This window comes from Anopheles gambiae, chromosome 3 (genome assembly GCF_943734735.2).
Source record: "Anopheles gambiae chromosome 3, idAnoGambNW_F1_1, whole genome shotgun sequence".
Lineage (NCBI taxonomy): Eukaryota > Metazoa > Arthropoda > Insecta > Diptera > Culicidae > Anopheles > Anopheles gambiae.
In genome coordinates this window covers 15,350,474-15,378,442 of record NC_064602.1, presented here as the reverse complement: position 1 = coordinate 15,378,442, position 27,969 = coordinate 15,350,474, and the positions used below count along the sequence as shown (strand labels likewise).

The 27,969-nt window shown below is 43.3% G+C and overlaps 2 protein-coding genes across 5 annotated transcripts in view; one reads left to right on the top strand and one right to left on the bottom strand.

Moving 5' to 3' along the window:
* The window catches only part of LOC1275549 (inositol-pentakisphosphate 2-kinase), a 114,024-nt gene that overhangs the window by 3,812 nt on the left and 82,243 nt on the right, over nucleotides 1-27,969 (bottom strand). For 3 of the 4 annotated variants that reach the window (XM_061655462.1, XM_061655461.1, XM_061655460.1), the window contains 5 exons: nucleotides 6,064-6,896; nucleotides 5,806-5,958; nucleotides 5,625-5,731; nucleotides 4,796-4,978; nucleotides 4,635-4,693 (listed from right to left, as the gene is read on the bottom strand). In XM_061655462.1, the coding sequence (XP_061511446.1) occupies nucleotides 4,635-4,693; nucleotides 4,796-4,978; nucleotides 5,625-5,731; nucleotides 5,806-5,958; nucleotides 6,064-6,493 (932 nt within the window). In that variant the 5' untranslated portion in view covers nucleotides 6,494-6,896. Of the gene's footprint in view, nucleotides 1-4,634; nucleotides 4,694-4,795; nucleotides 4,979-5,624; nucleotides 5,732-5,805; nucleotides 5,959-6,063; nucleotides 6,897-6,976; nucleotides 6,997-27,969 lie in introns of those variants that run through there. The other variant, XM_061655463.1, reaches the window with a different exon arrangement.
* LOC133393941 (uncharacterized) lies at nucleotides 8,486-9,714 on the top strand. The gene is made up of 4 exons (XM_061661218.1): nucleotides 8,486-8,870; nucleotides 8,951-9,121; nucleotides 9,192-9,350; nucleotides 9,425-9,714. The coding sequence occupies exons 1-4, from the start codon at nucleotides 8,790-8,792 to the stop codon at nucleotides 9,590-9,592; spliced, it is 579 nt and encodes a 192-aa protein (XP_061517202.1). The 5' UTR covers nucleotides 8,486-8,789; the 3' UTR covers nucleotides 9,593-9,714.

Genomic DNA, 27,969 nt, shown 5'->3' with positions numbered 1-27,969 from the left:
CTGTGGAATGTAAGGGATAAAGAGTCGAGTCAGTTACATATATACTGCTACCTGATGGCATCGCAGTGTATAAGCGTGTTTCATTGTAAGTTTATTAACTATTCAAGTTCATTTACTAGCAGAAGTCCCTTCTGATGTATGACCTGATGACGTCTTTTTGTCAGAGTTTACCACATGCTGCGCTTCAACTTCTTCGCTCGTGTTCTGGTATTATTGTCCTGGTAACGCGTTCTGTCTACGTATTGTCTTTACAGAAATGCGTCAATCTTTAGTCCAGCAAACATTCTACAAACAAAGTTTAGTACTAAATGTCACCAGTGGATATGCGGTTGGAAATCTCACAAACAAGCATCATTTTGTATGCAGACCTTATCACGTCAAAAGACCAAAACCGAACGGACCAAGCTCCTAGACACAACCGGTGGACCGAAAATGGAAACCAACTGTGCAGCAACTTTCCTGCCAGTGCTCCTTGACCTTTATTGCATATCTCGCTGTTAAAGTTTCTCTTTTCCCTCGGTACGATTGCCTTGCCTATCAAAGGACACAAACAAACCAAACAGACCTGAGGAGGCAGCACTGTAAACCCGTAGTAAACCTTGAACAGCAGGGGGAGATAAAGGGGACTGCTGTTTGGGGCAAACGGCGCAGAAGGTGGCGCAAAAACAATGCACGTGTTGTTGCATCGTAATGGAATGTGCATACATTTTACACAACTCGTCCTTTAGCAGCACCAGAGTTAAGCGGCGGTTATGGCAGGCATTCGCAAGAGGATCCTGCTTCGTACCGTCGTCGTTGCCAAAGTAATAAAATTTCTTTGTTTTACTTCCCAATAAAATTGCGCTGTCATTGCGTACCTCACGGTGGCGGTTTTGCCATAGAAACTGTGCCGTGAGCACAAAAACCAAACAAAATCAAACGAAAGCGACCTGACGAAACGAAACATTTGCATCGCTTCGTTCGCAATCTTCAACCCATGTCCTCCCCCGGCCTCAACTGAGCAATCTCAGCACTCCAACACTTCCAACAACCCAAGACACTTTCTTTCCCTCCCATCCTTTTCCCCACCTTATGTGACAAACAACCACGCACATAGCGTCTGTGGTACGGTGCTGCCGCCGCGCGCGTGTTACTAAAAATATCCCCCAAAAAAGATCATTCAAAATCTTCGAACCTGATCTCCGGGTATGGTTCGCTGAACGGTGGCGTGATTTCCTAGCAAAATCGCTACTTTTCGCCCTTCGGCAGCGGTGTGTGCGAACTACGCTACAGAAGTGCAATTGCACCGGCCCTGCAGTTAAATGTTGCCCCCACGTCGTAACGGTAAAATATTGAATGTTTTGCGCACTAGAGGAGCAGCAGAGCAGTAGCAGTAGCAGCCGGCGCAGCAGCAAAAAATGAAATTCGAAAGTGCATGGATCACACGCAAAATGCAGTAGAGTGCAGCTGCTGTGTACCCCGGACCGGTTTTGGGGGTCGGCGTGGTGCTTACGGACCCCGATCGGGAGGAAATTAAATCCCTTGCCGCGTTAAAACTGTGCGCGCCACACGACGATCTCGTGGCGTGTGTGACACACACACATCGGATTGATATTCCGGGACTGTGACTGAAGGGATGGGATATTTTTGGGGGCCAACCCGCCAACGGCAAAGTAATAATTGAAGTTTTATTTATAACGCAATGCGCACGATGCGTGAGGTGCATCGCTGTCGTCGTCGTCGTCGTCGTCTTGTTTGCGCCTCCCGATGCCACAGCCCAAAGGAGTTTGTGTGCCGGGGCCACAAGTCGGTCTCTCCGGTGTGCGCAAATGATGGTTGCGTCGTATGGGAGAGAAATCGGCAGCCCTACATGTGTGTCCCGTGCCCCGTTGCACTGACAACCACAAGGGGGAATGGGTAACCGATGCAAGAACGAACCACGAAACTCCGGAGGACACAGGATGCGGCGTACGAGCCAACCGAGTCATAATTAATGCCTAAAGGTCAGTTGTTTTGCTGCAGGAGTTTCACCAACAACATGCATGGTTGTGTAGCTTGCACCCTCTTGTGGCAGAGATCTTCAATTACCGAAAGAGACACGTTTGAGGGCATGAAACTGGCCGGATATCATAGGCGATCTTCTTCTTGTGAGTGCTAACATATATGTAACTAATAGTGATGGGCAAAATGGGCTTGCAGCCGGATTTGGATTTATCCGCATCCAGATGTTTTCCGATTCGAATCCGGATCAACTTCGGAATTAGCGGGGTGGGGGTTGGGCTAGTTGGTTCTGGAAGAGTGTTTAGCCTTTTTAAGTTCTTGGGTAAATTTGAGTATCCTTAGTCAATTATTCATAACAATTAACGTATCACTACACATACTAATTTACATTCCTATCTGGATTACCTGCACTATGCAGTGTACACTAGTGATGTGCTCTTTGGAGCGCACCCTCGACTTCGATCCGACTCCGGCTATTGTTAGTCCGACTCCGACTCCGGAGTCGTCCCGAGGCGTCCGGAGTCGTCCGGAGTCGTCCGGAGTCGTCCGGAGTCGTCCGGAGTCGTCCGGAGTCGTCCGGAGTCGTCCGGAGTCGTCCGGAGTCGTCCGGAGTTGTTCTGTGTCGTCTGGAGTCGCCCGAAATCGTTTGGAGTCGTTTGGTGCTCAGCTCACGACTTATTGTTGACTTATTGTTAGCTTCCAGAAATTATTTGGATTCAATTAATTTATTTGAACTATTCAACAATGTATTGACCATTGCTCCAAATTGTTTGAATTATTTGTTGGAAAAATGTTAGCATTATATCAACCAATTGTTAGAATTTATAAAAATATGCGAAAATCTGTTAGTAAATCGTTGAACAAATTCAAACTTTTTAAAACAGGAAATAATATCACGAATTTATCAAAACAATAATCTGGAAACAACCAGAAAATCTTGGAAAACCCATTATGCCCCAAACCGCTGCTAGCAAGCTTGCTTTTTGAGTGTAAGTATTTTGCTCTACGAATTAACTACCGTAGTAAAACAGATTCAATAGGAGCCATTTGGATTCGATCGGAGTAGTCCAGATTAAATCGGAGTCAAGGGGGTGTGTATTCGTTCGGAGCAGCCAGATTCGAAGCAATATTAGTGTGGAGTCGGAGTCGGAGTGGATCCACGAATCCAATCCGGAGCTCCCATCACTAGTAACTACCACAAATTTAACGATTACAACTTATACGTTTTAATCGATAGTAATCAATAAAATTAGTTTTTCATTTAAAATTAATTTAAAGCTATCTCAACGATGCTGCAAGGGCTTCGTGTCCTCGGCAGTGCTAATATTGTTGCAAATTGCGTTTGTTCAATAAATTAGCTCTTTCAGTGCTATCTTATCTATCTTGCCGTTTTATTTGCAAACAATCAGCAGCCATGTCGCAGCTAATTGGGTTCAAAATTGTATAACATGCACTCCAAAGAATCGTCAATCAGCGAGCCGAGAGGTGTTGGTCTGTGCGGGCCATAGTAAAGCCGATAATATTCTACGCAAACGTGTTTGTTTTGCCAAAAAACAAAATAAAACACACCAAATGAAAAAATGACAACTCGTTTCGGGGGATTTTTCCCTCTCTTTTTGTACTCTTGCGCTATCATGTTTATGGTTTGTGGTTCGGAAATTACACACTCATCAATATAAATAACACACACCATCCGCGGGTGGGAGGAAGAGGCGCAGGAGACACACTATGACTAATGCCACCTGCCGATACGGTGCCCGTGTGACAGCTCGCCCCCCTAAATCGTGTGTTTCTTCTGGTGGCACGTCACAAGGAAAATTTCCGAACCTGCGTCACCACCAAACAACAAACACGCGAGAAACCCAGCGGCCATTAAGCGGTGGTGGGATTTTGTTGTTCAAATTCCGGTGGCAAAAGAGAGGCAAAAAAAGGCACGAAAAAGATCTAGATAAACCCCGCCGGCCCCGTACCGAAAACCGGATCATACCGATAATACTGTCGTTCGCCTTGAGCGCGCGCGGCGGCAGTTCGATTCGTAAAATATAATTCTTTGTTTCAGCAGCGCGCTCCCGGCGGGGTTTGGGGTGAACGTTGTTCCTCTTGAACGTGAGAGGATGGGGAAGTTCACATTGCAAATCCCGGTCCCTAACGGTCACCTTTGCCGGAGCTCTGACTGACACTGAGTGACACCCAAGAGGAGCTCGCATTAATCGTGCGGGCACAGGGATTCGCGGCCGTCGATAACCTGTTGCTCGCCGTTCGAAGACTTGACGCGTGAACCTTTCTTGTGACACAAAATGTGTATTTGAAGAAAATAAAGAAAAAAAAACATACACACACAAAACAAAACAAAAGCAAATCCGCTTCTCGGTGCTGTGTGCGCTATCGATCGCTATTTTTGGTCACCGCGATTCTTCGCGTTTGTGCGAAATACAATCCGTAAAGCGGCTCACACGCCGTACAGTGGTGGTTAAGTTCCGAGCAGCGTTTAACAGTTTCAAACAGTTGCAAAAATACACAGTAAAAGCAGAGCAGAGTGAGGGCAAACGGGGCCGAAAGCCTTGAGATCGTACGACCAACCTTGCCGCAGATGGAAGATTCGTGAAAGAAATGAGATGAGGAGGTAACACGGCCGGGGACAGGGTCCTACTTACCCGGAGTAGAGATCCAGAGGACAGTATTTACTAATCTTGGCTATCGATTTCTTTTGGAGCTGCAAATAGAAGAAAAAAAACGGAATGAAACGAAACCCCCCGAGAGTGTTAAAGGGCGAAGGTGAACCCATAAGGTTACAACCGGCTAGCTGCGATATTACCTTTAAATATTGATGCAAACAGTAACGGCACTTCCGAAGGTCCCCACCACCGTTGGACAGTGGCTCCGGGGGAAGGGGTATGTTATCACAGAATTCGTACGCCAGCCAGCCCTGCTTCGGTTTGATTTCGACGCAGTACGTCTGGTAGTGGGTGGTGGTTGGTGTGGAAGAGATTTTCGAGTCCTGTGCCGATCGATAGAATGGAAAATAATCAAGAAATATAGCGAAACGAGTTCCAACGTTGACTTAGAGTGCATAATGAATTGACGTCGGTTGTTGGATATTTGAGTAATATGCATTCCTTAAAATTGTGTTTGCTCTGAAGGCTAATACACAAAGTGAGTTACACGATCATATTCGTCTGCTGATGCTAAGAACTTCCTTTCAACAAACAATCAACTTCAGCTGATACTTCCGAAAAATCAAAATCCAACTCTAATAATATATAATTCTGCGTGAGCACACAAAAGCTATTCCAAGAAACCAAATTGACACAAGCGCACAAATGGCCCAGCACAGACACAAAGTTCCTGTCCTGACTGTTCCCAGAACACATTTCGTATGGCATCAGTACAACAAGAGGGCACGCTTACGCGTACACAGATGCAGAGGCTAAAGGTATACCATATAAACGAACCCAAAACCAATGAGATATTTATACATGTACGCTGTCTCTCGGTACGGAGAGCGCCTCCAAAGGACACTTGAGTTTATCCCAGAATCAATACCATAGCAGCAACCGCCAGTAAACATAGGTGTAATTCTTGGCTTTCCAGGAAACTGAAGCTTTTCTTTTTGCCGTGTGCTAACCACCCAACATTGAACGCACCTGACTGAGGTCCCGCACACGCGCAGGATACAGCCACTTGGGCAGGAAGGCTACGTCCGGATACAGGATACCGTCGAGCTCCCGTATTTCCTTACCGAGCCTCATCGCTGAAATGGAACGCAAAAAAAGTTAATAAGATAATTTATATTTATCGTTGCGAATTTGCTCCAAAACTTCTTACCGGGCCGAAAGCAACGCAACCGTTCGTTGAACGCCTGCAGATTGTACGTATTCAGATGGGCCAGCTTCGGTGCTGGTACGTAGCATGGGGAGAACTGGCTCGCAATGACCTGCGAGTACTTGACAAAGCGGCGCAGATCTACATTGGAGTCAGCTGTGATTTTAGAGAAAGCGAAAACACAAACCTTACTCACTGTTTCTTTTCAAATGCATCCCCAAAAACACGGAGGAGAAAACACTATTCATGGAAGTAACTCACCTTTACCCTCCCGACATTCGACGGTGGACTTGCGCATCCGCAGCACGTGCTTGTTGTCCGATAGAGAGAGCACAATGTTGGCGTTACCTTCCGCCCGATACATTAGCCGGTTCTCATCGATCCGTTCCAGTATTTCCGGCAGATCATACCGGATGGTTCTCGTTTCCCGCTCATCATCCGACGTACCGGACGCTCGGTGACCAAGCTCTTCGTCAAGCTTTTCCTGCCGCCATACCGTTGACCGTGTCCTTTGGCTTTGCTGCTCGTGCTCATCCTCACCATCATCATCATCATCGTCGTCATCGTAATCATCCTCGTTTGGATCGTCAATCGGTTCGATTCTGCTGCAGCTCCGCAGATACTTATCATCGGACCGCTTTAGCATACTGTCGTAACAGTAGCTACTGTGGCTAGCGTTTATTTTACCCATGGTTGATGTTAAAACAATCAAGCAGACAGAGAGCGAGAGCACAATTGCCGCACACAGGCTTATCCGGAACACTGGTAAATTATCCTTCCTCCAACACTATTGCTTACGTGGGGTTTATTCTGTCTTTTTGGCCGCTTGTAGTATGCACACTTCTTACAATACCCTGTGGGGTTTGTAGCTGTCGTTTCACACAACCTCCATCAGCTCAGAAAGTAATGATCGGGCGAGGACTGTTCGGTTCTGCCAGCCGTACCAATGGACGCCCCGATGCCACTGACGAGATTCATGTTTTATTCACTCCACAATCGATGGATATGCACGACGAACCTTCTCTGTTTAGGTTGGCCGTGTTTAACCACCAAACACCGAAAGGGCGGACTGGGCAACGCTGACTGGCCTCTGTCTGTAAAGGCAATGGAAAAAACGGAAACGTGTGGTAAGTGTTTGCGCGTATGAGTGACAGATAGGCGGGACGGTAATAACTTATGGCAAATAATATTCGGGCATCGATGACAAACGGTAGATAACGAACCCCATTTCCTTCTTCTTTAAACACACACTAACACAGGATTCCGTCGTGACCGCTTACCTCCGACGAGGGAAGCAAACATGAGGCGGATGTTCCACAGCTAACTCTGATGCTTGTATTATTGCTGCCCTAGGCACTCACCTCATCAGCCTTGCAGGGGCGCCACTCAATGGAACGTGAACAACGTGAGTACGTAATTTCACACCTTATTCATAATGCCGTTTCAATGAAGACTAGATGAGTCAATGAGTGTACATAGTTGATTGGTACACACAAAACAAAACACATGGTCAGCCAGTAAAACATACCGTGAGTGAAGTGTGATAAAAAGGCTAGGCATTCGAAGCTCCTTTAGAGCCCCCCCCAGAACCTGTCTCTGTGTTCTGTACCGGAGCTTTGGGTACGGTTGTTGTTGAAGCTGACTCATTTATCTGACAATCCCACACAGTAACAAAACCTGAAGAGTAGTGGTATTGATCAGAGGGGTGATTCGACGTATGTGTACGGTTTGTCTTATCGGCTGAGACGGTTATTCCAAGGGTAATAAAGATTGCCCCTTCTGGAGGGCGCAGTTCTTTGTAGCTCCATAAAATTCGCACTACGCCAAAGACACGTACTCCCCTGTTGTGCTTAATGAATAAGATTACACGCTGGTGCAATTAAAACCTGGAATGGCACTCCAATCTTGGTTGATAGCAGTACGAAAGCTGTAAAGCACAATGTTTACTAGACGAACCTGTTTCATTTGCTTTGGTAGTTTGCAGGCGCTGACAAATATTATTGGGCTTTCCGGTACACTTGTGTTTGGTTTTGCTGGCTTTTGTTGCAGAGTCATTTAATAAGAGTAACAAATAGAGCTATTGCCGTTGCATTTAACTTTTGATCGAAGAATGTGGCCTCCTATCTACAGCCATGCATTTGATAGGTGTTTTACGGGAATTCTAGGTAACAACATACAAGGAAGCATTCCATCACAGGTGAATTAAATAGCCGACAAACCATGGTTATCAGCAATGTCCAGTTACGAGATCTGGGAAACGTTTTAGGTTCATAAGACAATTTCCATCTCCTATATGTGGTTCAAAAAATCATCGGAAATTTAGCAGAAATCATTAAATGTTGATGTAAAAACCGCGAAATTATTTATGTTTGCAAGATTAATAAATATTTCCTGAAATAAAGTATCAGAGCAAACTGAAGATATTTTATGAAGACAGAAAAACCGCCTATATCAGGTACAACGACAAGCTTTTGAGAGTTATTAGGTATCACGTAGCGGAATAATCAATACATTAATTAGATACTATAAATTAATACCTAAAAAATCGCCCCATTTTTTACTGGCCCACTACAGTTGATTGATGTATTCTAATTTGTGCGACGAAAAAGAAGGTATGAGTCCTAAACCGGCACCCTGCACGAATAACAAATAACTGCAAAACAAACATGCCTATCGATCCTCTTGCAATACCTCTCCCCGGATGTTTATAGATTCTTTTATTGCCATTTATCACGATGATCCACCAAAACAACACTTATCATTCCAGTGTACATTGTACATTGTTTCCTGCAAACTCGTCCCAAAACAGAACCATTGTTTAGAGCACAAACTAAGCATATATCGCGGCCAACATACAACACCACCTACCCCATTGTACAACATATGTTCCGATGGCTATCGAAAACTAGTGTCCAGCACGCAACACGCACGCAACTCCCTACCGACTGGATGCTAGTAGTTGCCAGTGCTGCCGTCCTTCGCGGCAGATGATTCCGTTCCGTGCTAACAACATGTGGTACTACCACCTCATTATACTGTGGCTTACCGTGCTGATCTACACTGCAAACGTAGGGCCCCGTTGAGAGCTTTCTTCAGTAAGAACCTTTTCTTTAACAACTGTCCAATTCTGTTATTAATACACACACAGAGCATTTGGGTGGTGGAGATCAACAAGTTGCATAAATCGTGCGAAAACCCTAGCAAACGTGCTCCCTTCCCGCTCGATATGTCCAAGGTGCAGATCTACCTGTCGGAGGAGGACAAGCTGGTGTTGAACGGTGAGGTGACGTTCACGCAGGACATCTTTCCACCGTGGGGGGTAGGTAGAAGGTTCTGCTTCTTCCAGCACAGAATAGAACGATATCGCAACTCATTTCACGTCACAACAGATTTCGATCTACACCCACAAATTGGACCACGGCGAATGGACCCCGACGGCGTACACCAAGAGCGCCTTCAATCTGTGTCTGGAGATGCACGCGAGCCACGAAATTTGGTACATCATTACGAAGCAATTGAACAAAACCAACTGTCCTTATCGGAAGGGTGTAAGAACCATTACAAATGCCCGAGCTCTTTGTGTGTCATTTGGAACAATCATTTTGCTTTTTTCCTATTTCAGTATGTCGAAAAGTTCGACATGGTTGACATCGGAAGTTTCGGTTTCGATGATGTGCTGCAGGACCTTGTCGGGGATTGGAGAATTTTTGTCGACTTTAGATTGGGTTCGGTACCGCACAAGCTGCAAATTTCCTGTATGATGTATGAAATTTCCATACTAGAACACTGACAAACACACATAAAAAGGAAGAATCTCACCAAAAAGGTGCTTAATTTATCTGTAAAAGTTGGCAGCAACAGGAGTGCTGCTTTGAAATTCCCAAAAGAAAGACAAAATAAATGTTCTAAATTTGTTTGAGAGGTTGTTAGTGGGTTAGCGATGAAGACTCCGAGACAGGATCCATTTCTGAGGGCACAAACGAACTGTACCTTGGTCATATCTTCCATACTAATGACAATAGTGTTGAAAAGAACGTTCCATCTTGCCCTGAACCACATTTAAACCAAAGGAAAAGTAGAACATCTCATTTTCCTCAAAGACGCACTTTAAACCAATGCCAAATCAATCCCAGCCATGGTCCCTCCATCGAAACGTATTCTAATGACGCGACCACTACTGCTGGGAGCGAGAATGCATTGGAACCGATTCCATCTCGTCTCTCGCGCTACCTTCATCTGCGACCGCTTTTGTCTGTATCCAGGTCGGGTGGCACAATTAACGGAGTTTAACCACTAATCGTCCGTCTTGCATCCATCGTACCAGCAGCCAGTCCGATTGGACGCACAAAATGAGTGCGAAAAAACGACCATCACCACCACCACCACCACCACCGTCCAGCATAATGACTAGCCAGTAGCCTCCAAAAAATAGATCTACACCATACGGCACCACCAGACAACAGACAGCGAACCCGTTGGTTGTTGGGGGGGTAAATTTTGCATTCAATATAACATATTTTGTGTTTCTCTTTTTTCTTGTGTTGTCTACATGTGTTCAATATCGCGATGATCATCTGTGGTGGTGGTTAGCGTTGGTTAATTGTTGCTGCAAAAGCTGACTGAATTTCGCCCGCTTAATAATTGAATTACAATCCTCACGTGGCCCTCAAACCGTTGATCGGTGGTTTTGCGATCGAGAGCACTAATGCTGCCGAGCGATCGAGCATTGAGGATCGAGTACAACGGGTAAGAGGGTTACATCAACTACATAGTGTTGGAATACTGGATTACTTTTAAAAATATAAAAAATTTTAAACATATTTCGTACATTAAACATTTCGATTCATTAAAAAACTGAAATATTTTAAAATCTAACTCCCACTACTTCTTGACTGCTCCAACTTCAATTGGTTGTAAACCTTCGAAACAAAAAAAAAACAAAAGCAACGGTCGAACACAAGCAATCACCGCACAAAAGGGAGAGCATACGCGCGGTCTATTCACCCAAAACTTTTGTTCCACACACACACACAGACATAAACAGCGAGCTGAAGGTGCCGCTTCTAATTGCAAATTGAGATCAATAACGATCATTAAAGCTGTAGCTTGGTCCGCGGCAGTAGTAGTACCGGTGCAGCACCACACTCTACGCCGTGATCTCCAATGTTCCACACAAGTTAGAAACTCATAGCAAATCGAAATACGAGGTGTTTTCCCCCTTCTCATTGAAGTAGAGCAGCGTATGGGGCGAAAAAAAAGCTTCCTATGCTTCGAGAGCTTCGAGTGCCGTTCTAGGATGAATTGAGAAGTGAAGCAAAAAACGGCACAGTCGAGTGGGAAAATTTAGGAAAATTGCCCACTAACCTAACTGCTAAATGAAAATGGCCCTCAAAACCGCGCGGCACGGATCTGATAGGTGGTAGTGGGAAGGAGGTGGAAGCGAGGTGGTAGTAACGTTAGCCTAGCTACGGGTAGAATGGAATGGAAAACTGTTAATGCAATATGACTTTTAATTGGGGCAAAATTAGACACAGTTATATTGCATGGCAATTTGGATTACCTTGGGTTTGTTTGCTCGCGCCTGCGGATGGGGCTGGCGAAAGCTCTTTGTGGTGTATTAAAGCTGTACAAATTTGACTAGAATTAGAATATTGCTAGCACCAGACGACTCTAAAATTTGATGAGATAGATAACATTAAGGCCTCGAAAGCCTCATTATACGTCTACGACGTATAATGCTGAAGAGTCATTGTAATTTACACTTGATTTTAACACGATTTACAATGAAACTCTTCATAAATCTATACTTTTTGATAAACTTAAATCAGAAAATGATCGAGGCTTGTTATTGTAAAGTTTCTGATGGTGCAGAGTTCTTAAATCCCTAAACGCCAGTTAATTCTTGTTTGATTCATAGTAGAACAAAACATCTAAGAGATCATCACGAGTAACTATGAGCATACATAAACATGCATATTGACTTTAACTATTCATATTGATAAATCATATTTATTTAACAAATATTCTCTTCATTCGATTAAGCAAACATACCAGTGAGAACATTTGTTAAGCGGTGGAGAGAACTTCATGTTGTTCGCTCCAATTCAATATTTCATAAAATCAGAGAAAGAAATTCACGTCAACAAATGTTACTAAATCCGAAAGATTAGTGAATTTCTTGCATCACATTTTCTTCTTCTTCTTCGTCTTTGAGTAAACAACCGTCACGGCCATGTCTGTCTTGTAAAGAGCTTATTGGACTAGATTTAAACCAGGTAATCGGATGTAGTCAGTGCTTGTTATGAGGAGAAGTTCCCCAAACTAGAGTCCCCGGAGTGGCCGCTATGGCTCTTGTTTTAATACAAACCACCCTTATTTTACGGTGATTGTCTTTCAATAACTGCTAACATTTCAGCGATAGTTTATCAAGCGATACTGGTGATTATGTTGACATTATAATAGTACATATTGAGTGTTTTTACACTTTCTGTCTCTTTTTAGGGTATTTTTGTTGTTAAACCTTGAAGCCTGTTTTCAGTTTAGTGTCTGTGTAATTAAGACTCTCCGTTAAAGGCACCAGCTCCTACAAAGACTTAAATATAGTCGTCACACCAAAAAGGTAGACGTTTCCATGATGGTGAAATCGACAAACAATATCAATAATAAAAACGATATTTTCAAATTTGGTCTCGCATATCACTGTACAGTACTTAAAGTAACTATAAACTTCAATACAAAAAGAAACATAATTCAAACTATCCAGTCCTTTTCAAGTTTTGGCCAATCACTTTGTTAGAACTACTCTGTTACAAAAAGAGAGTTGCCTTATCAATGTTTTGTAGTGATCAATAGATCGAAATAAATAGTTATCGTTAACCAATCACACACAAACACGATGGACGTTTAAAGAAGGATAATTTACAGGATCTTCTGCAATAACGCCCACGAAACGGTATCACAATATTCCGCATTAGGCACGCACCTTAGGTCCCTGTCGTCGCGGATTGACGTCATCCAGCATAAGACAATTAGAACCGGCTGCAGTGTACATCCGACTTGCACCACACACCTGTACGTACGCAATCGGTAACAACAATAAGGGCAATGCGGCGACGCGTGCAGCACATATCCACAAACACATCAACGCAGAAGAAGCCTTGAAAGAACTCAATACCACTCGATACCACCCCCTCCCCCATCCCACGCAACACTGGCCGCACGTACGTACACCGACCGTGTAGACTTCATGGCACACGGTGCTTCAATGTCATCAACCGAAGGCACTTCTTCCCGACCTGTGGCGGTTAAACACGATGAGGAAGTTCATGCGTACGCTTCCTGGATTCCCTCTTTCAGCACTCACCTCACACGTTAAGCGTGCAACACACCACGGTAATAAGAAGTAAACAAAAACACACCGGAAGTGAATCGGAATTGGAAAAGGATTGCCGTGCAATGAGTTAACAACAGCTCACACGCTCGTTAAGTTACTACCAGTTCTCGCACGCACTTTTTGCAACAACATATTAAACTAACCTGCTGCTGCTGCTACTGTTCGTGTTGCTGATGTAAAGAACCGGCACACAACACTTCAAAACTTTGCTTGCTGATTCTTGGTGATTCCGTTGCGCCGTGTGACATGTTACATCACTCGGAAACACACTCACCGTAAGGCCAAAGCACGGCCAAGTAGTTAGAACAGCAGCGGCAACTGGATCAACTTTAAAATTGCCTAACGCGCAGGCAGGCAGCAGGTCGAGCGCTAACCTCCCCTCCACTAGACTAGCTCTAGCCGCATAGTGCAACTGCCAACTGCGATGTATCGAGCTAAACCAAACTGTAAGAACTAACTGCCGCCAACTGCTGCTCTCTCGGGGGGCTCTACGTCAGAGCCGGGTTGCATGTATGAGCCATTTGTTTAACCTTATACAAAGCGGATGATGATCGAACCGGTAGTCCCAAAAAAGGGGATGGTGCAGGGTAGGGAGTTGTGCCAACGTGAGATAAAATACAAACACTGGAAAAGTTATAGCTTGCGGGGAAATGCCCCGGGGGCATGGTGCAGAGGTGCTGGTGGTTGGTGGAACAAGGTTGAGAAAACTTGCTCGCTTCTCCATTATCTCTGGATAGCCGCCCCCTGCCAACGGATCGTTTCTACGTCATCGTGCCGCCCCCGTTAGTGGAAAAGCGTTATTCCCAAAACCAACATCTACGTTTACCTGGGCGATTGGCGCCAAGATTTGTCAACGGATGGAAGACCTTTCGGGCCTTACACCATGCCAGAACTCGTCACGGATATCCGTTTCGTCAACCGTTTTACGAACAACGACTTTCTTTCAGTCGGTTTTTCGTCACCTTCCCCATTGCTCATCTTGTTAAGACGGCATCATTTGGTTTTGTTTTACACGTTTTACTTTTCTCCTCGAATGCGTTAACAGGCGGAGCGCGATTGCTGTACCGGAATTGTACGTCACTAGCCGGACCGTGATGATCGTTCTACGTCAGCAAGGAGAGGGTGAAGAGAGTGTTCATTGAGATGGGGGGGGGGGGGGTGCACTTAGCACGGTGCATTAATCGCGTTAGTTTGTGCCAGGATCGAATCGATTTCCTTATCAGACGGAACGTCAATCGTGAAAGCAGACAGGCAGGAATTTCAAATGAGTTTGTCGGCTTATTTTTGCAATGATTAAAGGGAAGCACCGGATTAAGAATGTAAATAAATGGGTGGTGTATAAGGTAGGTAGTATTAATTCAATTTATTACCAACTTTATATGGATTACGTTATACTTCTTGAATGATGCTTTGGCCTACATAGGATCGTTGCTTATTTATTATGAAGTTGCTAACAGCCTTCTAACGATGTATTGAATCATGACATTTTGATTTATGAATTTAGATAAACTGTTGCTGCTCAAAAAGCCTTAACAATCTACAAAAGTATTATTATTTAGCTCCAAAAATCATTTTTAAATCGTCTAAATGATAATATCACTTATATGAATTCATCTATTATTTCCACGATCCTTTGAAATAGTATCAAATTGACGACTGTTCGGTTCGTTTATGTAATAGAATATACGCTACGAAATATCAAATAAAACGAAAATGACATATACTGCATCAATAGAGTATTTGCCAAAAAAAACCCTTAAGTTACGGGGTTTTTGAAGGTTTTGCTTCGTGTTGGCCTTCTTGTTACCAGCTTTTGCAGGCTTAATAAGATTTGCCACGGAGGGACGAATCATACGAAGCTTGAACCCACGACGGGCATGTTGTTGACTTGTGTGAGTTGTGTGACTATGAGACCAATGATTTTTGGAGGTTTAGGGACTATAAATTCTGATATGTAAAAGGAAATTCAAAACATGGGGTGTATAGGACATTTAAAGACTATATATATATTTGTTTTCTTAACTATGTGCCTTCGATGGAATGCCTCTCCTAGTATCGTAAAAATAGCGTAAATCAGGAGAATATTGCACTTGCAGTTATCATACTACGACCACAGTTAAACGACTAGCTTGGAACCTGCCGAAGGGGATCACAGTAGAGATGCAGGGTGCATAATATATAGTAAAAAGCATTTTCTATTGCTTTTATTTCATTTATTACTCCAACCAGCCGCCAACTGTAAAACAGGGTAATAAAACTAGACATATAATAAAGCAAAAAGCACATTAAAATAAAACCAATTTAAACCATCTTTATGCGTGAAGAGCCATCAACCTCTGAACGAGCGCAATCAAACTGCTCTAGATGCACCACCGAGATGCGCCAAATGCTATGTGCGTGTGTGTCTGCATCACCTGTGCGACTGCAACACCCCGGAGATTGGGTTCGGTTGTTATGTGCAGAAATTTGAATAGCAAAATATGCATGACACGCTTCACGGCCGCCAAGCATATGTGCCGCCTAATGAGCTAAACATGTACCCAGCATACACAGGTTTTTGTGTGATGGAGTGATGATGATGATGGCAGCACCAGCAGCAGCAGTATGATGCCTATCTTTTGCTGATGCGTTCAATGCTCGTTTCGTGGGGAAAGTTTAGTGGCTCGTTAGAGATGAGTTTCTACCCACCGTGCTGCAGCAAACGGCACGCAGACAATAATACCCAAATCACATTAGCTGCGTTACACACAAACCCACACACATCGTGCCGTAGAAGAGGAACGGATAAGAATATCCGCAAGTTTGCCCCCCGAAAACCCTGTCCATTTGTGCGCGGGATAACATCAAACGGAGAGTGAGAAGGTGTGGAACAATAACACACCACTACCAAAGAGGGGGGGGGGCAAAGGGGACACGACACGGGCGAAGTAAATCAAACACAAACACACAGTACAGAGCAAAGCTAACATCCCGTGAAGATCGGGCAATAAAATGGTAAAGCTCTTGCCAGCAAAACAAAGCCAACCCGAAAGCCGTAGGGTGACCACCCCGGGCTTTTGGGGGTGGCTGAGTAGGTGGTGAGCATCCAACAAACGTGGATTAGTGATGCGCCAATTCGCACCAAACAAAGGCCCCAACAAAATTGTAGTGTGGCGCAGTGGCAAGTGCTAGTAGTGGGTCCGGGAGGAACGATCGCACTCTTTGTGGAAATTAACGACCAAAGGGCCGTTGGACCTTTTTATTGAAACGCAAAAGTAACGTATTGATGTAAAACGAATAAAGAACCGAATGAAATGAGCCCTTCTTGACGCACGGATTTGTGTAATGAGCCGTTTCTCCTGACAGATGGTGAATAATCGTGGAATATTTTAACCGTAGCACACACCAACTAAAAAATACACCCAATAATTATTGAAACAATAGTTGAGGATCACGTTTCATTTGATTGTAGGAGCTCAACTCAGCGTTTCCAATTCATTAGACTAGAAATGATCATTTAATGCAATTGTGTAATCATTACCATAATATTTTAAAACAAACTGATTTAGTATAATTTTATTTTAAAATTGTCTCAGTTTAAGCAAATCTCAATTGGGAACCGTTTAGCATTATATCACGTTTATTTTGTTAGTCAGGGTAGGACAGGAATCAATTCCTGACTTGAAATAGTTCCGAGCAAAGCTCCAACACCTTAAATTCAGAATCAAATCCAGGACCGATATAGACCCGGTTAACTTGTACCAGCTTTGTGGTAAGTTTCACTACAGTAATGCGTTCTAACAACACAGTTGTTTCGAATACCAAGGTAACTACAGCACCAGTTCAAAGACTGCAAAAAGTTAGCAAACAGTTCCAGTATCGAAATAGATCCGAGACCTGTGTTGTGCTGTGGCAATTTCCTTTCAATCTACTTGGTCTAACATTAACTTCCTCGTCTGTATATATTTGTTTTTTTTTAAAGAAATATCTCTTTTTAAACATTATTATCTTAACGATAGCTTCGTCATCTCAACCTATGCAGGGGTATGAGGTGGGTATCATCATCATCATCAGTTCCAGTACCGTCGTAGGTATTAGTATCCGGAAAGGTTCGGGATCACTTCCAAATCTAGAAAAGGTTTGATATCAGTTATAAAATTGAGATAGTTCCAGGATCAGTTTCAGTACCGGGGACGATTCCAGCGTCAGAGTTGGTACTACTATCAGGATATAGGTTCAAGATCAGTAGTAGTATATCTGGATAGGTTCAGGATTTGTGCCATAATCGTTACAACTTTGGAATCAGTTCTTGTACCGGTTTATGCGCTGGCTGTAGTTAATGGATCATCACAATTCAGGAATACATTCAATGAGTTGAACCGATATGAGTTAAGAATCAGCTCCAACAATAAACCGTAAAAAATCAACAATAATAGGGTTAAGGAACAAAGGGGACCTATGTATGAATATCAAGCTGGTTTTTTAAAGTAAAATTATGAACAATTGGAAAATATGTCCCTTAATTTCATTGCCACAACGAGCGCTAGAAACACTTGGTTGGCGTTAGAAATTACATTAAAATACTTGAAAATTATAACAGCAAGACAGTGTTGAAATAATATTTTCAAGCAACACATAACAAGAAACATTTTCGATTTCAAAAGACAGAGTTGCACAAAACTAGCTCGATCAGCTAATATGTACATGTGCTTCAATTAAACGGCCAATACACCCTCTCATGTTGCAATCGTAATGTGCAGTGGAATAACAAATTTAAGCCCAGCAAATTACAAAATATGCCATCTACACACCTTTCATAACATTGACCGGTGTCGATCGACATGCGGCCCCGTGATGACAACATGCAACATGTGCTTTCCTAATACAACCATGTGTGTGTGTTTGTGTCCTATACTTTTACGTCAAACGAGCTGCACTAGCTACGTACGTCATCGATTGTCAAGACACATTCGATTGAAAGTCGGTTGTACTATTTTCCGCTTCACCCCTCCCATCACTCCATGTAACGTTTTTACACACTTCCCCTTTCCTCCCTTTACAGCAAGATGATGGCACAGCACACACATACACACACGAGGTTGCGTGCAAATGGCACGTGAGTGTAGCAGCCCCAAAGCAGCAGTAGCAGTAGCTGAGGCCATAAATGTCAGTCCGCTTTGGCGAACTAATCGTCGTCGTCATTGCCTTAGGCAGCCATAATAGAGCCGGGCATTAGCGATCGCCAAAACGTTAAGCCACCACGCCACACACCATCGAGCGCGTACATCGGCTAGCCAAATGTACTGCCGAGAAACACACAGTACAGTGTGGTGTCCACACATTTATCTCACGTGTTGGACCGGCTTAACCATTCCTCAGTTTGCGAGGCGGGCGCGCGCGGTGGTGGTCAGGACCTGGAGCATGAAGTGAATCAATACTGTCTGGTACCATCATCACACCGTCCCGCAAGCAACTGCGCACGAAATGTGACACTAATGCCTGCGGTGTGGCCTTTAAACGACCCTTAGCACACACGCTTCTGGTGGAAGGTTGTTCCCTAATGCTCTCCCGTCACTTACATGCTCACCTACCATGGCTTCCCCACGACGGAACAATGTTCTGCGCGTTCGATGGGTTCAATACACCAACTAATTGTGAACCGGTACCTGTGTGTGCAGGCGTTTGTAACGGAAGCACCAACGAGGGAGGGGGGGTTGGAAGTATAAATCTTTCCCGATTGCCTTGCTTCACATTTCAACATCTCGTTTGCTGGCCAGGGCGCATTCTGGAAGGCATATTAATTCATTCGTTACATTTCGGTAACTGAGCGAACAGAAGCGGAATCGAAGGTTGCGCGAAAGGCTTCCAAAAATAAAGGAAAGCCCCATCCCCATCCACTAGAATGAACCCACCCAGTAGAGTACTGTAACGTACGGTGCAACCAGGAGGCCTTAGAACGTTGTTTGCCAACAGTGCCAACAATAACACCGCTAGGTGCGTTAACCTGTTTGCAACGATTGGTGCGGTTGCGCACGCCGCTGCCTGTGTGGTTCTTATTATTTCTCGCTATTTTTGGCATGCATGGATTGCATTGCATTGGTTGCGCATTTTTGTAAATGGCTTTTTTTGGTATAAAAATGTAAATCAAAATAGCTTGCTGCTAGCCAATGGGGGTTGTTTTCATTTGCAATGAATTTAAAGGCAATTTTGATAAAATATCAGTATATCAGATCAGGCGCAAGACATTTTACAACTATATTGTAGATCTAATAATTGTAATTAAATGTTACTACAACGAATAACTCCACATGTTGTAATATCTTGAAAAGGACATGCTCAGGTTTATCTTAATATTGTGAAAAAGGAACAGCTTCATTGTGTATTAAAGATTAACTTTTAAAAGTTAATTTAGTGATCAAATGAAGGTTCATATGATTGGTGAAAATGGTCACATAATATCGATCGCAATATGGCATAGTAAAAGAAATAAATTTGCAAATAGGTGAGTAACAGAATACTTTTTTATATGACATCTAATAGAGGCGAATGAAACAGAGATGACTATAAGCAAAAACAGAAATGAACATGACATCCCATGCTCTACGTTTTGATGTATATTACGCAGTATTCAATAAGACGTATCAAATGAACAATACAAGGAGTTCATAGATAGCAATGATGTTGAAGTCTTTTTACCCCCGCCGGGTTAAAACATAAATACACAATTTACGGTACTGAGTTACAGGATCAACGTGTGCCGAGGTGCTTCAGTGCATTACTGTAATTCAAGCATCACTTTTCGTTTACCAACATATCGTTTAGGCATGAATGGAAAGGTTATGTATTACCGTTTCCTTCCTGACATAACGGTCTAAGCTTACAAGGCTTAGATGGTGATACTACAAAGACGTAACCGGATACTCGGTTCTGGGACAACGATGGACAGAATGGAAACATGTTCGGTAATTACAGGAGCCGGCGCATGTACCATTACACCACTCAGCCAAATGTTCCAGGCGCACCAAACGTTATGTGTTATGCCTAAAAAAGTAAGGAACAGGACAAGGTGAGTAGAATATGGTTCATAATTTTGCAGCTGTAGCATAGCGTTTCATAAATTCATTCAAAATTAGACATTGACGATCATGCCATTAAGTGGACATTAGATATTGTCGGTATTAGGTAAAACAAATAAGATCTAACATTTTTAACATCACGAGTATTTAAAAGTGATACTTTGGAGATATCTCAATACACGAATAAACAACTCTGATCACATGATTTTGCAATACCGCAACCAAAGTAATTGCTGATTTGTCTAAAGAGAGCATGACAATTTTACCCCGAGTTGGATTGGATATCGTTCAGTTTAGTTATTCCCATGGTCCCTCCTCTCTCCCCTGCAAGCCGGTGCTTTATTTTGCAACCGATTTTTGGACAAACACTCGCCCTCGTTGCATTTCATTACAACGAGCCCATTACACATGGAAAGAACGCTTATTTTTGCATCCGAAAAGGTGGCCCAAAACAGATAAGTTAGACCATATAGCCACCGAACCGAACAAACAGGATATACGCCCATAGCTATTGAGCCATCATCGTCAGCACCATCCACACAAACTGCAACAACCCCTATTCAGGTGATGCATTGTATATGAATGGGTGCTGGAGGGCTGGCTGGCTGGCTGGCTGGTTTGGTTTTACCTTTTTTGCATATTATTGTAAGTGTGCTGAATAGCCGCAGCGCATGCAGATGAGTGATTTTCGATAGCATTCATCAAGAATTAGCATGAAAATTGAAATTCTCTTTAGCACGAATGCAAATCACAACCGGCCCCGCCCGTCTCTCGCAATCTAAAAAGGAGAAAAAAGATGTAGGATGTTTCGCAATTCAGATGAGGGGGGCTGGGCTGGTGGGGCTGGCTTGATGAATGCGTTTGGTGCACCGATTATCGATGTTTTCAGCATTGCTTTGGAGAAAGAAAACATCAACATCAAGCACAGCAGTACACGCCATTGTTCTTCGTGAGGTGGAGTTAAAAGGCATGGAAGAATGTCTAGCGACGATTCAAAGAAATGTAATATGAAAAAGAAGCATTACATGAGAAAGTAATAACAAGTATAACAAGTAACAATATATGAAGGACAATATCAAAATAAAGAACTAATAAAACAATGCAAAAGTATTATAGAAATAAAAGAAATATAACAGAAACAAAACAAACCACAAAACAAGAACAAAAGACACTAAACAGATTTCAAAACAAAATAAACAAACAAAAAACTTGCCGAAAATAAGCCAACACACCTATTATTACCTAACAATTGCACCTCATTTCTCCTGGAGTTAGTAATTGCCATTTCAATGTATTTAATGATGCATCCCCGAGTCACCTTTCTCCTAGCCATCTTCCGCACAACAAAGTGCTGAAGAAAAGAAAGACAATCCACAAACCACAAACCGTAGAAGTTGTTAGCAATGCGACGAGACGCCGTGCTGTTTAAGCGCTGTGCCCAACTTTGGATGATAATTTGAATGTGAACTAATTTCGCAGCCGGTGTGCATTTTCACCATTCTTCACTGCGGGCACATCTGTGCCCGCCGCGAGAGTTTAGGTGCATCACCACCTCCACCTCTGGCGGGGGGGGTGGGGTGGGTGGGAGAATTTGCGACGCTATTGTCAACAGATTTGAATTGTGCAAAATTTTGTGCGCTTCACAACTCACCAGATGGCTGGCAGGCAACGGGGCTCTCCGTTGGCCCGTTGGTTAGCACTAAACCGTGTGTGTAGTCGCTCCCCGGCGGGAGTTCATCGGTACCGGTACGTTGTATGAATAAAATATTGTTTCACAACACAAATGCCAGCAAACCCATCCGCAGAGTTCATTAATTCATGTACGCGCTGCTGCTAACTCATTCACCCGCGTAAGCTTTGGTTTGGATGCTTACGCCAATACCGCGGGGTGGTACAATACCGTCCCGCCATCTTTATTGTGTTGCCCGATGCGCGCGGTACACACGGTTGGAATTGGAATTTTATTCATTTCATTTTCATCTCCCAACGCTGCCAGATGCATTACGCAGCGAATCCCGCCGGAGGAGATGTTCCCCTTCCCCGCCCTTCTTATACTTGCAAATTCTGCATCGCGATGTAGAAATCGGCACCATTTTTTTTTCTCTCCAGAGGCAGAAGGGTCTAAATGGGAGGAGTGTGTGCGCACACAAAACACATTCAAAATATTCTAAAACAACAAAAACGAAGTCACGTTGCTACGCAATAGAATTAGTACACACGTAGTGCTGGTAGAAAACGGAGAAGGGTGTAGGGGGTAGTTGCAGGCCGCCACGCATTTGGCGATCGAACCCCTCGTTCGGCATAGGCCATGGGATAACCTTATACAGATCCCGACAGCCCGTGATGGCATGGGTCGGTATGGACGGACTTCGGAGGCCCTAAGGTTGCAACGACCTTTGTTGCTTTTAATGGAATCGAACGGATTGCACGATACAAACAAATCGCTTCATCGATTTCCATAATACACACAACAATGGTTAAAGTATATTGATATACTGTCAATGGTGATTTTTAATTAGAGGACACATTTATTGAGCCTTATTTTTATTTCATCTCGTATTTTTTCTAGCTTTTTGTTCGTTTTTTATTTGTTTAAGCTTATTTTTTTATGTTTTACTGGGTTCACAGTTTTTTTTTAGTTGTACAGATAGTTTGTGTTACTTTAATAAAATAAAATTCTCACAACAAAGTTTCTCACAATTTTTATAATTCTCGAGTTATCAAATTTTGTTCATCTTAAAAAGCAAATAATAAAGATATAATAATAAATTCAATAATAAAGATATAAACAAAATCCCATCCATAAATTAAAAAAAAGAAACATTTAACTAACGCAAAAATAAAATCTTGGAACAGAAAAAGTAAACTAAAAGTAAATTAAAAAGACCCCAAAACAAACATACCTAACTAACAAAATTAAAAAAATCGGGTGCATAAAGAATACTTATAAAGAACTAACTGACATGACCGAAAGTTTCCCAAAATTAGAACGGATACAGTGAAAAAACACATAACAAAAACAACAACACAACAAAGCAATGGAAGGAAAAACAAAACACAAGCAGAAATAGAAAAAAAACGAATGCATAAACAGCAAACACACACACATGGGGGATGACATCCCCGGTTAGGCAATTGTAGTGAAATAAATCAGAAGAAAGAAGACTAGTAAAACAACAAACGGGTACGCAAAGAACAAGGGCTATGAAATAATGCTTCGGGCAGGCAATCGGATTCAAAACACAAATACACACACACACACACGCGCCTCTCTATAATAGATCGACCATTGTTCAATCGGCTTTTTTTGCCGGTTAATCCCCACGTGTGTGCATGTGTTTCTCTGTGTCTCTCTGTGTGTGTGTTGCAGCCCCAATCGGGGTGTTGTTTTTGAATGCGAAAGCAGAGCGCGACAGGAATACATTAACCTCGCTAAAAGCTGACACACGAATCGCGCGGAATGGTTGAGGTGCGATTGAGCCATCGCAGTGTTTCTATCAACTAGCTGTGTATATGTATGTGTGTGTCTGTGTTGGTGCACCGATGGAAGGGAAAACCAATAGATGAGACAGAAGTAAAGAGAAGGGGAGAAGTTTAGAGAGGTAAGGGCAGAAAGAAACCGCCATCAAGCTCCACAGCGCCGCGGGGTGTGCTTTTGGTCTACAGTGCTAGGATCGCGTTTAGCTTTCCGGCCCACTCCAGTTTGCATACACACTGGCACAATCTATCACAACCCCTCCGTTTCTGCTTCAACCCCTATTCCGTCTCTTCTTTTTTGAACGATTTTCTATGGAAAAATAAAGCGACGAATCGTAGGCAAAGCGTTAGAAAGTTCCAACTGGGGCGAAGCGAACTCTTTCACTTTGTCAGCGTCATCAGCTCGGGATCCCAGGCCGCGAGAGTTCACTAAACTGTGCCCTGATCGGCAAGAGCGTTCTGAACACTGGGGGTCCAAGTCATGCCCGTCAAAGTTGCTCTTGGCTAGCTGTAAAAATTAGCTAATGTAAGGCTGACACGTCACGTTCGAAAAAAGAACCGTCTCTAACCGCTTCGGAAATTGCTGTAGGGGCTGATTCAACCGAATAACAGTCATGAAATATTACACGTATACTAATGGGGATCTATTAATCAAATAAAGTATAGTTTAGGTTGATATTAGTAACAGTTTAACACTGTCAAACTGTAATGATTTGTTATGTGGACTTCTGAATTGCCAATTACGTACTACAAACCATCGAGAATGCTAATGGTTGGCCGTAATGTCTTATTTGTTTCACAAATCGTGTTTAAAATCATTTAGTTATGATGTTGTTTCTTAAATTTACATAATTTGGTGCATCAAACTTAAAAATTCCCCATTTATGCCTGTGTTGCACGCGAGAGAATACGGCTATACCATACGTGTCATCGAGGTGCACCATCTTAGAACAGTTAGTCACGCCTGCTCGACACGCGTTAGAATACCCACATAAGCAGCCAACTCAAGAACAAGTTCAAACTCGTATGGTCAGCTTCCAATTTTAGCTCGAAAGATGATGACGATTTACTGTGATGATGATAGCGACTTTCCGAAAACAGAGAGCGAGAGAGCTCTACTGGTCCGAAACTGTTTTTGCAACATTGTAGGCACAACGTCTTGAACAATCTGGCACAACGTCTATCAGAAGGACACCGAAGGAAACGCGCACCAATCAAGTACCATCAGCAGCTAACTACCCCAATCCACCCTCTGGGCGGGCGGCGGAGCTCATCGCAGTTGTTGCATCGGCGTTCTTATCAGTCCGCTCGCGTACATGACCTTTGCTGGAGCAAGCGTCAAGCCACCAGCTCCGGCTTTCTCTTCCACAACAACAGTGGCCAGGACACAGTGAAGCGGATGATGCTGATAAATGCAGCTCACCAGATTGACGACGAGGTCATCATTGGGTGTGTTAGCCTCTGATGTGATTGGCGATGCATCTACGGGTGTGCTCTGCTCCGGGAGTCTGAGAGTTTGATATGCGAGTAAAGTACTGTTCCATGTCCGTTGACTGATGGATAGACATGCGGGAATTGATTAAATGTTACTGCATGGTTCTGTAATGAGCCGGCAAGATGGAACGTTTTAGTGGAAGTAGTTAAAAGAGATTTATTATGAGCCAGTCAAGACAACGGCCGCAGACATCAGAAGTAATTCATCATTCTTTAAAACATTCCAACACAAGTCGTTGAAAGATTATTATTGCTTCCTGACTCTCAGCCAAGAGAGCGCTGCTTTTAAAAATATGTCTCTTCTATCGTCGAAACGCACCGCAAATCTTCCGCCAATCTAACCTTCGCACATCTGTTCCGCTCACGATGTTCTATATTGGTAGTGGGCAAAAAAAAGCAACCAAGAAGTATAGCGCCACGGAAGTAAATCGCTATTCTTCCCAGTTCGCGACCGTTCGGCATTGCCAAGGTGCGCAAAACGGCACACACCGAACCGGTAAAGGCTGCTACGCGAACAGCATACGGTCGCTAGTCACCCTATGCCGCCGAAGGTGTTTTGTGGGGAGTACAATTTTTTTTTCTTCCACAGTCTCCAACACAAACACACGGAACTGAATCAATGGATGACCCGCGTGTTGCTGGTACCGTTAAGTCAAATAATGCCGGCATGTTTGTCTACATCACCACCAAGCTCCCCCTTCTCGCTGCTGCGTGAGTTCGGAACTTCGGAACGCACGAACACACGCGGCCCACTCCGATCGGTACAACAAGCGCACACTCCAAGGTGAAGTGTCAAGCGACCGGGTTCGAGTGTGTCCTCGGGCTGCCTGCCAGTGATACCCTCCCTCCCGCATTATGTTGTCTGTGAACCATGCCACACATACCAACACACTCACCTGGGAAAATTAAGCACAAGTTTCATATTTCGCCAATCGTGCAAGCAAAAAAAACACCGGTCGCTTCCTCCCTGTGTGTCCTGATGTCCAACACACACACACACACTGCCAGAAAATGTTAGACAGACACACACACACACATAGGCAGAGGAAGAATCAAAACGGGGACTTTATATATTTTTGCAACTTTCAACACCAACCAACCCACCCCAAACCCGTCGACAGACAAATAGACAAACCAGGACCGGGGCCAGACAGTCAGACAGGCAGACAAACAGCCACAGGAACATCGCGATGCAGGCGAATCAAGAATGAACCCACCAGAGGGAGGAAGGGAAGAAGACACGCGCGATGTAGCGGCAGCGGGAAGGAAGGGGCAGCGCGGTAACTGCATCATGCACTCACGAAATTGCATTCGCAATCCAATTGTGCGCGATTGCCAGGTCCCTCTCTCGATTGGATTTTGCTGCTTTAGGCATAGCAGTGTGCGATTACCCCCCGTCCGGGGTAGGATGATGAAGGTGGAAAGACACAGGCAGAGAGGCCCAACGTGGCACGATAGAAGGGTAATGGATCGTGCAAAGTTCAGAATTAAAATCAATAAGCTCTATTGAGTTAAGGCCCCCTCCCTCCCGCCAACGACCTACCAGCCCAGCACGCTGGTGCGATGTATTTCTGGCGCTGTTAATCAAGCACAAGCACCAGCCGCTAGATAACTAGCACGGGAGAGTTAGCGTGCCGTAGTAGTAGACCTACGCGGGAGATCTAGAACGATAAAGCACAATAGGCAGATGTGTGTTTTTTTTTTACGGTAACAGATTAATAGGTTAAATGGGTAGCGGTGCTTGAGGTTTTAAACAGCACTTGTTGGGAACTGGTTCATGGCAGGTTCGGTGTTAAACAGGGTTTATTAATTACGGCAATAAAGTAATGTTTGTGTACAGTTTTCTAACATCTTTAAAATTTTATGTAAAAGTATGTTGAAATTTGCTTCCTAATATAAAGATTAATGTACAAGCTATGACCAAGTTGCCAACCAAGATACTTGGTTTTTGGTTACTCTTCATGGTTCTATTCCACACTTGATGCTACTATCCAACTCTCTTTTATATTTCCTACTGAATGGTGGGATACTGACACAACATCTTACCAAGCGTAGACGACACTATAGGATTTATCGATTTGCTATATATTGCACCTGTTATCGTCTAGGGATAAGGATATTCTGGAATTCGTATAACGAACTATTACTTTTACAGTCACATTGTCCCAAGCAAAAGCCTTCCTTTACTAGCTGAATTATTTTGTATCACCTCGAATATGTCGTCTTTAACTAATTAGATGATGATATGTTTTGAGTACAGTATCGAAGTACCGAGGATTACCTTCCTACACCAGTAACAGTCGATCATGTTTGGTTGCCGAGCTTTGGTCATATATCACATCCACTGTTGTTATAATATAAAGCGCTTAGTCAGCATTCTTTAGTAGTAACGTATTTTGATTAGTAAAAAAAACAAAAGTGACTAATATATTAGTAATCTTTATTAACCTTACATATGATAGTTTTGTGATAGTCTTAATTTGGGATAACTTTTAACAACTTATTGCAATTTTTATAAAACAAAATCTTTTCCATGCACAATGGGATATCTATGAGTATTGGACACGTTTTAAGTTGTTGTTCATAAAGTAAAAGAAAATTCCCTCATCTTAATGAATTATCATCAGGTAAAATGCTTCGACAGAATACGCAATGTTTGAGATAATTAAAGTAATATAATATAACCGATCATGCTTTCATTTACTTTTGCCTGTATAAAGAAATGGATTGAGTTGTCTATTACTATTT

What these genes read in the sequence shown, in the direction of transcription:
- LOC133393941 (XM_061661218.1), top strand. Translation starts at nt 8,790, where the DNA reads ATGATTCCGTTCCGTGCTAACAACATGTGGTACTACCACCTCATTATA. An exon ending in TGCTGATCTACACTGCAAAC is followed by an intron (nt 8,871 to 8,950) that starts GTAGGGCCCCGT and finishes ATACACACACAG; the next exon opens with AGCATTTGGGTGGTGGAGAT. An exon ending in ACTGTCCTTATCGGAAGGGT is followed by an intron (nt 9,351 to 9,424) that starts GTAAGAACCATT and finishes TTCCTATTTCAG; the next exon opens with TATGTCGAAAAGTTCGACAT.